This window comes from Pezoporus wallicus, unplaced genomic scaffold (assembly GCF_028554395.1).
Source record: "Pezoporus wallicus isolate ANWC-B61680 ecotype Strahan unplaced genomic scaffold, APGP_CSIRO_Pwel_v1 contig_2384, whole genome shotgun sequence".
In the NCBI taxonomy this organism is placed as follows: Eukaryota; Metazoa; Chordata; class Aves; order Psittaciformes; family Psittacidae; genus Pezoporus; species Pezoporus wallicus.
In genome coordinates, this window is record NW_026640488.1 from 1,254,171 (window position 1) to 1,268,247 (window position 14,077).

General features: G+C 37.8%; 1 protein-coding gene across 3 annotated transcripts in view; it reads left to right on the forward strand.

The window, feature by feature from the left end:
• The window catches only part of ARFIP1 (ADP ribosylation factor interacting protein 1), a 42,853-nt gene extending 30,614 nt beyond the window's left edge, over window positions 1-12,239 (forward strand). For all 3 annotated transcript variants that reach the window (XM_057419039.1, XM_057419040.1, XM_057419041.1), the window contains 2 exons: window positions 1,973-2,147; window positions 10,654-12,239. In XM_057419039.1, coding sequence (XP_057275022.1) covers window positions 1,973-2,147; window positions 10,654-10,809 — 331 coding nt within the window. In that variant the 3' untranslated portion in view covers window positions 10,810-12,239. The remainder of the gene's footprint in view (window positions 1-1,972; window positions 2,148-10,653) is intronic.
• The last annotated feature ends 1,838 nt before the right edge of the window (window positions 12,240-14,077 follow it).

Consider the following 14,077-nt stretch of genomic DNA (forward strand, 5'->3'; position numbering starts at 1 on the left):
GCATGAGTTTAAGTTCTTTCTCGCCCTTTTAATTGTTCTGTTCTAATGCTTATTTATAAGCAAAATAGTGACTTACTGTTTTGATATTTAGATAGGCAATGTGAAAAGAGGTTATTTCTGTGTCTTTTCTTCCCTGTCCTCACTTGTACTTCAGCATTCATCTGTTCCGCTCCTATCAATTCCCTATTTGTTACTTTTTTGGAATTAAGTCATAAGCTCTTTAAATAAAGCCTGAATCATAGTGGCAATGAAAATTGGGAAGAGCCCTGGGAATAATTATTCCTTTTACCTCTGAAAATGTTGCATTTTACTTTGGAGCAGTTACACCAACTGAAAAGTTGTTTTTTTCTAACCAGTTTTTAATCATGATTTGCTTCCCGTTTTAGCTATGCCTGTGAGAAAGCATATTAGAAAAGCTAGAAATAGGTTGGTTTGTTTCATTAAAGTTGGCATGTATCGTATGCTGAGAAGCCAGGTTCCATTAGTTGAAAGCTACAAAGAAATACAGAAGGAAGAATGTGGCTTTAGGCAGGGTCGCCCATGACCTTGGAGTGATTTCTGGTTGTTGTCTGTTGCTTTACCTGGTCAAGTGCTAGATGGCTGTGAACAAAGGAGCACATGTTGTATAAGGGGAAGAAGAAAAAGGTTAGAAGCTGTTACTACGTTTGTCTCATCCACTTTTAAATATAAAAATAGTTTATTTAAAATATAAAAATAGTTTATGTGGCAAGGATCCAGTATTCCATAGGCTTATATGTAACACTGGGAAACAGAAGATTAATTTAGTGATACAATCTTTAAACTACTAACATTTTCCCACTTACAAATGCTAGATGTTGATTAATGGAAAGCTTAACTTAAACTGTCTTGGGGAAGAACAGAAGTTTTCGAAAACCAAACTGAATATTCAAACTTCTGTATTAAAAATACTTTAAAGACATTTTCATTTTTTCCAATAAAATGAGAAGAAGATATGACTGGTTCATCTCTAGTGGTGCAATGAAGTGGTACAGTCTAATATATGGAAGCATATCAAGGAGGTTTTTAACTTTTTAAAATAAATAGTAGTATATGAAGACTAGCTGGTTCAGTTAAAAAGTTGACAGGTATCTGCAGGCAAGAGCCCATACTGTAACATTAATTCTAGTTTTGCTAGCAGTATCCAGGATTGGTAATTTGGAGACGGCAAGAGTGAACTAGAAAATACTTTTAAGCTGTCTTATCTGAAAGTAGGATATATACCTTTGGTGCAGAGTTAGCTTAAATACTTATTCAGCTGTTACTCTTAACTTCCTGTCCTTCTTTTCCCTTATCTCTTTCAGTGGTGGTACTGATGTGTAGGGTCTGACTTCCCTAGGAAAATAAGTTAGGCCCTCAGTAGAGTATAAATAATGCATCATCTCTTTGCAGCCTGTTTATCTGTAGGGCAGACAAGTTCTCACAAAACTAACTCTTGAAGAACTATAAAACTGTTCCAGTTAATGCATACAGAGAAGCCTAGAGCATGCTGAAAAACCCTCAGCGCAGACTTTCGTATAAGTGAGCCATTGCTCAAAACATCTGCTAAAAGGGGCTGTCCTGCTCTTGGTGCTTCTCTTGTTCTCAATACAAGCTTTTCACTGTAGTAATTCAACAGCAGAATATTAACCTTTATCTGGGCTAATAAGCTGAGATGTTGCAGAAAAGGCTCTGACCACTGAAGTCAGCACAAAACAGTGGGTTGGGAGCATGTGGCCAAGACAGGAACAGAAGAGGGAGGATACTTTCTGAGGCAGCTTTATACAGTGGTGGTTTTGCTTGATGAATAGGAGGAGGGGGGGAAAAAACTTGGCCAGGTTTTTTATTTCTTCTCTACTTGACTGTTTTGTTCATCTTCTCTTGTATTTGGCCCTAGAGGTCTGTTTTGAAGACACTCTACCTTTAGATTTTTATAATTTTTGTTTTTACCTCCTCCTCTTTCCTTTTTTCCCAGGATTGAATATGATGCCTATCGAACAGACCTAGAAGAGCTGAATCTTGGCCCTCGTGATGCAAACACTCTGCCAAAGATTGAGCAATCACAGCAACTGTTTCAAGCGCATAAAGAGAAATATGACAAAATGCGTAACGATGTATCTATCAAATTGAAATTTTTGGAAGAAAATAAGGTAAGCTACAACTTCTGATTATATGTTTAGGAGTTTTATGCTGTAAGTTTCTGCTTTTTTGTAATTACTTTAGTTGTTAGTTCTTAAAGTGTATCTGATTTGAAAAGCAGAATGAGCAAAGAAAATAAGCTGCATCTTCTGAGTTCTTGCTGGAGGACACATTATTAGAGCAGGCAGCCCTAGAAGTCCCTTATCAAGCTGTTCTAGCCATAAATAGCAAACATGGCAGTAAGTTGTTAATACTTGAATCTTCAAGTTTGGAAAAGCATTCTTTTTCTAGTTTATTACATTTAATGGTTAAATGAGTCATATAACTACTGATTTAAGATTGAGTTAAAACTTATATTTGCCAACACTGGCAGGGAGGATATGCACAGAAAAAGTAAGAGAACTGTGAATAGGCTTCTTCAAAATTAAGCTTTCTTTAAACTGATAACCTGAACTAAGCCTGAACTGAGAAATAGAGTTTTCTGTAATTAATGCCTTTTATAGTTTTAATTCTAAAAAGGGCTTTTGAACTGTTGGTTTGAAGGGTTTTCCCCGTATGTGTTTATTCCAACCATACCATTTCATTTATACCTACTTAATGACAGGATTCTTACCCCTCTTATTCTGTCTACCAGCCAAAAATAGAGTAGCCAGATGGAACACACCTTTAAATTGTGCTTTCTTTGATAAACAAGTCTTTCTAAATTGTTTCTAATTAGATGTAAAAATGATGGTTTTTCAAGATCTCATTTTTGTTCATACTCATAGTAAGTGAAATGGTTATAATAATCTCTGACTATATTTCCTGTGTCTTCAGAGGAAGGAAAATGTGGTCAAAACTTACATAAAAGATAGTAGTTTGTCAGTTTGTTCATGTCTAGCAGTGGATTAACATTTTCAGTGTGAGTTAATTAGTGAGGTGGGCTGATGCCAACCTTATGAAGTTTAACCATGACAAGTGCAGGGTCCTACACCTGGGTCGGAGCAATCCCAGGCACAGCTACAGGTTGGGCAGAGCAGAGATTCAGAGCAGCCCTGTGGAGAAGGACTTGGGGGTGTTGGTTGATGAGAAAATGAACATGAGCTGGCTTTAGTGTGCGCTCGCAACCCAGAAAGCCAACTGTATCCTGGGCTGCATCAAAAGGAGCATGACCAGCAGGTCGGAGGAGGTGATCCTGCCCCTCTACTCTGCTCTTGTGAGACCTCACCTGGAGTATTGTGTGCAGTTCTGGTGTCCTCAACATAAAAAGGACATGGAACTGTTGGAACAAGTCCAGAGAAGGGCCACGAGGATGACCAGGGGACTGGAGCACCTCCCGTATGAAGACAGGCTGAGGAAGTTGGGGCTGTTCAGCCTGGAGAAGAGAAGGCTGCATGGAGACCTCGTAGCAGCCTTCCAGTATCTGAAAGGGGGCTTATAAGGATGCTGGGGAGGGACTGTAGTGACAGGACAAGGGGTAATGGGTTAAAACTTAAACAGGGGAAGTTTAGGTTAGATATAAGGAACAAGTTCTTTATTGTGAGGGTGGTGAGGCACTGGAATGGGTTGCCCAGGGAAGTTGTGAACGCTCCATCCCTGGCGGTGTTCAAGGCCAGGTTGGACAGAGCCTTGGGTGACATGGTTTAGTGTGAGGTGTCCCTGCCCATGGCAGGGGGGTTGGAACTTGATGATCTTAAGGTCCTTTCCAACCCTAACTATTCTATGATTCTGTGATTCTATCTGTATGTAGGTAACAGCTGCCTATCAGAGAATATAGGAGTGTCCCCAGATGACAACAGAAGACTCATGAATTGTCAACAGATGAGGATAGAAGTGGAGCAAATCAACAAAACTTTTGGTTTCCGAAACAATACATGCTAAAAATGTAGCTTGTGAGCGCTGATACTTCATATGGGCATTTGCATTAGGACCGGGGGTCTGGGACCACATAGCCAATTAAGAGCTGATGAACCAGATCATTAGATGATTGAAAACTGACTTTTCATGTATGTTTCTTGCAGATCTTGTAGTCCGTTAACTTTCAAATTGAAAAAATCCATATTGAAATTAATATTCTTGAACAAGCTGAAGTCTAATCTAAATGTGGATATTTATGCTTGAGTTAGAAAACGCTCATAAGAACTGATTTTTAAAACAGTGCTCGGTTGAAAATGGGTATATTGAAGGTGCGCCTTCTCCCCCTCTCTCCTGCCCCCCCCCTTTCTATTTTTTACTAAGTACTTTGCTACTCATATAACGTACTTCTGTTGAAATGGTTTGATTCCTGTACAGGAATTCAGATGCTTAAGTTCAGATTGGTTGAAAATAGCACTTACCCAGCTTCCTCTTGGTTTGCATTAACTGCATGGGAGACTGATCAGTTTATGTTTCTACAGATAGGAAAGCTGCACAATGAAAACATTTTATTTCCATCTCAAAAAAAAAGTTTCCATATGTTTTAAAAAACTAAATTAGATGATAATTTAGGGAACACTAAAGAAATTGTCTTCGTAGTGACAGTCTTCAATTAGACCAAGCATCCTGTTAGCAGTCACACCTACAAATTTTGTTTCTGAAGGAGATTGTTTTTTCCTTCCTGCCTTTTCTTTTAGATTAATACAGAGGGAACTTTCACATGCTTAAGCCTTTTTATCACTGGTGGACATTTCTCAGTTTTGACACTAGATATGTCAAAATATTTACTAAAGGGTGTATGTAATTTTTTTTTCCCAAATAAGCCATAGAAAGGACTTCCTTTGCAGTCAAATACTGGCTTAAATATAATTACTGAGAGCTTTACTCATGTAAGCTTTACTTTGGTGTTTTCTGTTTGTTGTATAGGACTCTCCATAGTAAACAAAATGTAATCTTAATCCTGATTGTAAATTTTCATTTCAGGAGCACTTTTTTTTCCCAGCTTGCATTTGTCTCTGGTAGTTTTTGTTCTTCTGTTCCCAGACTGCTTCCTGGGATGTAGTAGGAGGTGGTGGTTATCTGAGAGGTGATGTTCGTACTAATCTGACATCCTTATTCCTTTTTCTGGTGTCAGCTGATTTTTTTATTTTTATTAGCACTAATGTCAATGAAGGGGAGGTCCTGTTAGAGCTCATACTTGTCCTACAGCTAGTAATAAGAATTTGGGATGCACAACTGATGTGCTAGACAACTATATAACTGTTACAAACATTACATTTGATTTTAAGCTGCATACAAAGTGTATGTGATTTCTCTTAAGTCAGTTACTTATTACATTTTAAAGGATTATTAACTCAATAAGTATAGGTTCAGTAAGTATAGGAACTAGACTTTAATTTCAGTTAGATTTAATAATCTCAGATGGTCTACTTCTTTGAAAGGTACATGATAACAATCCATCACAATTTAAACATCTATAAATACAGCATGTGCCAAACATGAAGGAGAAAGAAGAAAGAACACAATGGGCACAGTCTTATGAGTGTGTCTGCAACACAGCTACTTCAGCTGTGGGAGTAGTGCACTGTTTAGGAAATGGCTTAAACTGAAGACCTTAGATGATGCTGAACTCCCAAATGGAAGGGCAGTTTTGGTATTGTGAAGCTGTTACAGTCGTCCCGGAAAGGGAATTATGCTGGTTATACTGATGCTGTATTCTTAGTAACAGGAACTTGCCATTTTGTGTATCTATCCCCAGGTCCATGTTGGTGCCCATTTAATAGAATCAAAATAAAGGAAGATCAGATGGACAAAAAGCTAGGTTTACTCAGTCTCTCACAAAGAGCCTTTTTGTAGCCTGTATTAGAAAGCCTGTGTTGTTGCAGGCTTATTGCAAGGCAAGTAGAAGGTTAGTATTTGAGCAGCTGTATCAAGGCATGGCCTTGCCAGACTGATATTATTATATACTAGAACATGCAGATCTCTAATCAGCAACTTTATTAATGCATATTGTTATGGTGCTGGATCCGGATGTGAAGTAATATTTGTTCTGAGTCTAAAAGTCTTTTTAGGTAAGAAAATGGTACAGTAGCCGTATAATTTTTCTGTTGTAGATGGTAAACCTTTCGACTTCAGGGCCTGTAAATATTGATGCAGGATGTAGTACAGTGTAGTCTCAAGCTTAGTTGTTGTTATCACTTCTGTGTTGAAAACAGAATTGTGTAATGAAACCTTCTGAGCTAAGCAATTAAGCAATTTGGGGTTTAATTTTAGATTAGATAAATCCATTCATTATTATCTCCCAATAAATGCTATTACAGTCTGACCAGTATTGAACATTTAAAAAGAGTAAACTGAATCTTTTTTTTGTCTGACAAATTTATGTCAAAACAAAATCCTAGATATTCTTTTGTAAATGTATCTCCACTAGATGCGGTCGGTTATGTTCACACTCAAAACGTTTGTCCCGTATTTGGTTAAGCATGACAGATGAAGACAGCAGGGAAAACTGGGAGGTGATTCAAGATGTCACTGCAAAGGAACTATAAAGCCAGTTTAACTGGCTGGTGGGCTCTGGTTGGGCCCTACATTTAGGAGAAAACATGCATCACATGGTTGCAGTCTCCTTGTGCTGTCTTCTTGTTTCCTTCTAGGTTTTATAAGTTAATGTTTCAGTTAAAAGCCTCCAAAAGTTCAGAGAACTTCATTACTTGCAGCAAGTAAAGCTGCAAGTTTCTGTCTGCAAAACCACCATATACAAGGTTTCTATTAATTTTCATTATAGCAATTGATCCTGAGGTCAGAACTGATTGTGCTATGTACAGAAGGAGGTTGAATGAGCTGATGTGAGTTGTACTTCTGGAGTTGGATGTGTAAATGCTTGCTTCTGCAAATGAAAGCAATATGCAATGTAGTGGAAACCCAGATGATGTAACTGTTTAGACGAAATAACTTCAAGTAAAGATAGCTAGGGGAAAGGATTATGATAGCTGTGAGGAGCTGTGAGATTAGAATGGGGTAGTCTTTCTGGTTGTTGAGATGGGTGAAACAGTCTGAATGAGGAGGTTGTAAAGAAATCTGTAGTTACTGTGACACAGAAAATCTGGTGTTCAGAGAGAGGTGGGGGAAAGAGGACAGTCTTTACGAGTAAAATATTAAGAGCATCCAGAGGAAATGTGAAAGCTTAAATCCAACCTATAGTATCTACTTTAATTTTCTGTTTAGGGCATGCCCATTTTTTTATGCTTATCCACAAAGTTCAGTTTTGTTTTGAGACTTAAGTTTGCCAAGTCTATTATAGAATGCTTACTCTGCTTGTAATTAGGAACAAATAGGTGTATGTCATTAATTAACAAGGAACAATTATTTTAAATGCTGTCCAGGTGTAAAACATGATGGCTTTTTGACAGGCATGCTAGTCATACATTGGAACCCATTTTTAGCAACATACCGCTAATGTTCTTTGATTGAAAAGCAAATCTTTGATGCTCCTTTGCTGGAATAGGTGCTACAGACCTCAAGGGTTGGCATTTAGCACCATAGTCTAACAGTCATTTCAAGCTTTGCTGCAAAAAAGTGTGGTCCTTTCATCCTCTATCCCTTTCTCCACATTGCCTTCTATGTTATGTTTACAGAAGTGTTTTTGCAGCTGTGCACAGAATCAGATTGGGGAACTGATCCAGGTTAAAGCAAGTATGTTGTTGTCAGGTTAGTTTTAATCTAGATCTGTTCCCTGATCCAACTGACTACATAACTGCATGAATGTTTTGCCAACAGAGGGCTAAGGTGAAACATAGTGTGGAAGTAGGAATCGATATCTGGATATGGGAGTGGGTAAGGCTGAGATTCTTTCGTGGGAAAACTTCTTAGATTTGAACTTGGCTTTAAGTCAATACTTGTCCAGTTCTCAGCTTTGATTGCAGGTGTTTTCGCAGTGGGCATCAGGTGATTTGCGATGCAGTTTTTTCTGTCATAGTTGGCTGGCACATCATAGTAGAGCTCAGCAGAGCTTTGTATAGTGTCAGGCAGCTGAAGTCTTTTTCTAGAAACTCAGTTACCTGAATTAAGTTGCGGATAAGAAGATCCCACCATCACTTTTGGGATTCACTTAGCAATCAGCTACTGAAGGAGAGCAGAAATTGTAAGACCTTTTACCTCTGCAATGAATTTGATAACAATCATGAAATTTACATCACAGTGATCAAGATAGAACCTCATACGATGGGGTAGCTCTGGCAGTTCAAAAACTCCACCAAAACAGAACATATTTTCTCAGTCCAAATCATCAGTCTCTACACTGCGAGTTCCTGCCTTTTTGTGTGTGTGTGTGCACACATACCTGACCCTAGATCTGACTGACTTTATACAAGTATCTGAGACTTCAGGGCAGTTCACAGAAGCTTCGTGTTAGAAGCGACTAACAAAGTACCAATTTTGGTTTCAAATTGATGAACTTGGGCTGAGAGGGTGGATTAATTACCCATGTTTTATTTGAGTTCCTATAAACAGTATGAATAAAACTCTTATAGAATTTTAATAATATGCTACAACAGTGAGTGTACTTCTGTCTAGAATTCTTGGCTTGGATTGCATGAAGTCTTGCGTGTCAAAGATGAAAGAATTTGCTCAAGCAAAGTCTGTACCTCCTAACTTTTTTGTGCTCTAAACTTTTAAAAGCAAACCCTTTATGTTGCTGTGACATTTTCCACTTGTGACATTTTCCATAATGGTTTGAGGCTGAAAATTTTTGTAGATTTAAAAAAATGTGTATTTATAGATGTATGCTCCCACACAAACTGAAAAAGAGGGCATCTTTTATGACTCAGAAAAGCTGAACGATGTTGAAGAAGTGTAGCTAGCTAAATTCTGTATCTCCTAAATGCTAAAACATCAGTACGTGATGAATTTTGTGATGTCTGTTATAAATGAAAAAAAACATTGTCTCAAGATATGATGTGCACAGTGAAGTCCTTTCTAACCATACACACCTCTCATGGCTGGGTTTTTTTTTCTGTATTACACCATTAATGAGGCAAAAAGCCTCCTCTTTGACATATATTAATTAAGTTAGCCTGAATTATTAGAGGGTAAAACAGAGGGATACCAGTTTTCAAATTGTCAGAGCAGCTTTGACCACCAAAGAGAGGTTATCACAAGTAGAATACTGAGCTCTGTACAGTTGTCAGTTTATGGGCAAAACTTCATTTGTGAAATGAGACTATTCAGAAAAAAAGCCAAACAAACCAACCCCTTCAACTTTTAGTGCTGAAACTTTTATATACACCTGCATGCATGTATGCATACACACACATGCTCAGCCCGTTTTTTATCGAAGTGTTTTGTTTTAAAGGTATATTATTACATTTCTGTGTAATAATGTAAATGTTACACTTTTCTTGCGTAATGGCATGTCTAATATATGTTGGGATTTTTTTTAATTTGAGATATTTTCTTAAATGAGGGCAATAAAGTATTTCTGTATTGAGTCAGAAATGCATGCATTTAAGAAAAGCATGTTAGCCAAGTAACTTGTTAGAACAGGCATGGACAACTGGTAGGCATAGGCGAGCCTTGGCCCAAGGACGCTTCTACTTCCCTGCATGACAGGAGTAGACTGTCCTTTGTGGACTTCACTGAGAGATGAGGGCATGATCCAAATAGAGAAAGCTTAATCCGCTACCTGCCACATCCTTCATTTGGGCTCAGTCAGCCATCTTGTTCCTCTGTTCTCTTCTTTGTTGGCAAAATGCTATTGGGCTCAAAGTCTTGTAGGCTGAAAACAGACACAAGAATAAGGTTGTGTTGGGCTGAGAGTACACTCAAGAATAAAAAGGACAGGTTTTAGCTGCAGGAGAAACTGGAGAGGTGCCTTGTCATACCATTATTGTTCATTCACAACTTCAGGTTTACTGGTGTGCTAGGATGAAAACATAACTTTAACTTTGACTTCATTAGTGCTGTAGCTTGTAATCATGGACTAGACTGGAAGAGAGAAACAGTGATGCCCTCCAGCTGTTCTTGTGGTCTTCTCCCCAGGTTTTGACTACTGCTATGACTTGTGTGTTTCATGACTACTTTGCACAAACGTTAATAGTCAAGGTATTGACCAATGTGCTTTAAATAATACTGTGTTACAGGAGATAGGCAAGAAATATTGCTGGGCAAACAACAGAAGTTTCATTTGGTTTAGTTATACCAGAGCTGGAAAACAGCAACTGTCTGCAAGAGTGATAAATAAATGAACTGTATCCTTAGATAATGTATTTGTTACGTACTGTGTCAGGGAAGTGCATTTGGCCTGCAGGTTGGTACCTTAAACAGAGGTTTGGTATCTACTTTCAAGGAATCAAGTACTTGTAATCAAGAGTTCAATACTAAATAACATGCTGTTTAGTGAATTGCTTTTGGTCCGTGCGTACTGAGTTGGTATTGACTGTTATGCATAATCTGAGGTTAAAGAATTTTGTGTTTGCATTTTATATTTTTAAACTTTTATTAAATAAATCTGTATGAAGTCTGAACATCTCAAATACACCTATTTTTTTTATTTAATTTTTATAGCTGACCTGCGCTGCTGTTGACATCTGCCTCCTCTTCTTAACCTATCTGTATCCTTCCCTGCAGGTTAAGGTATTGCACAATCAGCTTGTTCTGTTCCACAATGCCATTGCAGCGTACTTTGCTGGGAATCAAAAACAGCTTGAACAGACACTTAAACAGTTCCACATCAAATTGAAAACACCTGGAGCAGATGCCCCATCCTGGCTTGAAGAACAGTAATCGGATCAGAAATGAGGACCCAATGTTTAACCTAAATCTTTAAATCTGATAATAATCAAGGGTTGGGGGTTGAAGGACTGTTGTAGTGATTCTTGCACAGACAGCTTTAATTATTTGCCCCTTTTATAATACTGTAAAACTGAATTTGGTGGGAAAGTGGGTGACTTAAAGATAACCAGACATGATTTCTGTCATTTCATATGCACTCCTTTTGTATGTAAAGGTTGGTGGTTATTTCTGTAACTGGGATGGGGGGGAGGGAGGGAAAGCAAAACTATAATAGATTTGCACTGACAAATGATGTTTGTGATTTCTGGTCATTTTGGTGGCTAGTCAAAATATTTGCAAATGGAGGTTTACATGATTTGTACCAACATCTGGTATTTTATAGATGAATATAGAAAACATCTTTAGTGATTTTCATATGACTTTTAAAAAGGAGAGAGTTAAAAGAGTATTTTGCAGATTAATAATATAAGGCTTATATGTGATATCTGCATGTAAGGCAACTGTAGCAGATGGCTCATTGACTAGTGGAATTGCAGCAAATGCATTTTTAAAAGATGTAACTTTTCATTATGGGTTCAGGGAAATCCAGGAAAACACTAAAGCAAGAATCACTTGTCAGTCTGAGGCTTCTAAGCACACACTTTTGCTTTGCACCACGTGGTTTGCTGAGTGAAGCCAACCATTCAATGTACTAATCTCATTTAAAATTTTACTTTCTATATGAAACAAATACCGTACTAGCCTTAAATCACAGGTATGTGCCTTTTTATAAGATAATGTTTTCCATCAATGTACATAATCCAAGAACCCTTTCATGTAATCCTGAGTCAGTTCCCAGTGAGGGGAAGGAGACTGTGTAAATGCTGTTTTGTTGTACACTTGGAGCAAGTTAAAGCTCTGGTTAACCTTTATGGACAGGTGTGATTTTGAGCGAGGACATCGGGCCAGTATGGTTTTTCTGTTTAGTTGAAAAGCATACTTCGGTAATGGAATGGAGGATACTTTTTTAATTTCTCCATTGATCGTGTAGTCCTTAAATGTAAAATTTTATGTCAGTTTTATCATGGACATTTTAAATTCAGTATATTGGAGTCCTCGTTTGCACGTTATGTTGCTTTGTGTTCTGTTAAGTAAGACAAAATACTTCAAATATGTTAATTACAGCAGTGTGGATTGTATGATTTATGTACTGTATGTTCAAATGCCTTTCAGCTGACATTCTTAAAGTTTTCAGTGCTTAACACAGCTGTAATGTAACTGTAAATCAAACTTTGTAATCATTCCGCATTAAATTCTGGGCCTGACAGAGCCTTCTTTATGTTTTTGTTCTGTCATAATCTCTTGTAATAGTTCATTTATGTTCCTCAGAATGTATATCTTATGTGAATTTTGTATTCATATTAAAGGTGTTTGCAGTCAAACTTCCTTGCCTTGTGATGGTTAAGAGCAGAGCTCAGCTTCTGCAGTGAAAGCTTAGTCCTGTTTTTCTGAGTTACCACCTCTGCCCAAGAATTTCTGTTAAAAAGGTAGTAGGTGGTAAATCATTTCGGGATGATTTAATAGTGTGCAAGTTCAACCTGAATGGGAACTCACAGTGAAACAAGTCTTCTAGTATATGTAATTCTTGACTTAAACTTTTAAAGAAATTTCATTACCTTTACAACTATTACAGAGCCACCGAATTCCAGATCTTGGCATGCGTATGATATGATGGTGCAAGAAAGAAATTAGCTGTGTAACTATAGTTGAACTAGGAAATACAGATAGCAGCATTATAGCAGGGATGAAGAATGCAAACCTGCTGACTACAATTGAAGTATTAGCTTTCAGAATGCTGCAGGAAGAGGATGCATACGGAACACGTGTTGTCAGTTTTTATCTCGAATTCACGCATCTCCTGCTGAGAGTAGTCCCTCCCCAGGAGGAGCTGATCTGTCAGAAATGGTACGAGTGAATTTGAACCTGAAATTGCCTAATGCAGCAATGACCCATGTGGCATTGTGTAACCCTCCAACTTTTGCAGTAGCTTAAAACTGCTAGAGTCTCTTCGCTGTGAAGAAAAGTGGGACAAAAGAGATGACTTGCTAAAATCTGTGTGTGTATCTTCCATTTTACTCACAGAAGCAGTTGTTCTAATTGATGGCCTCAGGGGGGAGGGTTTTGTGTTAAGCTGATCAATAGGATATTAAACTGATTGCCTTTTTGTTAGTTTGTTCTTTCTTTGCCGCCATTCAAATATATGTGCTTATGAAATAATTCAAACACATGTCTTGTATTCAAAGTTAGCTCTTTAGATCTCACCAAATTTAGAAACTTTTGCTTTTGGAGATCACAAGAGCAAGACACTTCTGAAGTCTCTAGTGGGAAGTAATTACAGTTGTCAGGCTTTCTGATACTAACACAAAGGCTGCATACGTATCTTAAGGTCGTAATACTGGCATTTATCTAGGTAGACAGTTGTCAGGATGGATTTTGTCTGAAGAGGGGGCCATAACCACTTAGTATAGGCTTGTCTGTGAAAGATTTCATCTCTGTTACACGTTATCACATGAATGCTTCTAGTGTTCTGTGAGGTTTCTCAGGAAGAAGAATGTAAAGCAGCTAATAGTGTTTCAGATACACTGTTGTAGCTGCTCTACCAAGCAGAGGTGCAGGGAGCTGTTTGTTTTCTTGGTGACCATACTGTAAGTTATCCACGCTTCTGGCTTGTCTGAAACATGTAGGTCCTGTTATTTTGTTGTTATGAATTCAACAAACAGCCCTTCTATTCTAAAAATGCTCTTTGGCATACTTCATGTTTTGTCAAGTCCTTACATTTTATAACCAAAAAGGTTCTTTGTGTATCTATGGTTATATTTGAAAAGAGGTCTATGCAAGCAGAGCACAGTAACACACCAGTAGCATTAAACTAACAGCTTGATTCCAATCTTCTGTCAACTGGTTTTCCCAGCAAGCTTATCTCTGTTTTGTCTCTGCTTCAGAAAATCATCAAAGTAATATAAAAGGAAAGCTAAATGTTCCCCTCTACCCCATTTTGAACTGAACAGGGGGCATGTTCAGTTTGTATTCTCTGCTTATCTGCTCTTTTTCCTTGTTGTGGTATCACAAGAATAATAAGGTATTATAATTACTTAGCATTCCTCATCTGCAATTATCTTTAGGCTTTTTTTCTAGTCTGCTTATCGTTTCATGCTGCATGCCTGATGTGGGGGTTGTACTAGTCACAGGTCTTTTTAATCAGTTGTGAATCTTTTCATAC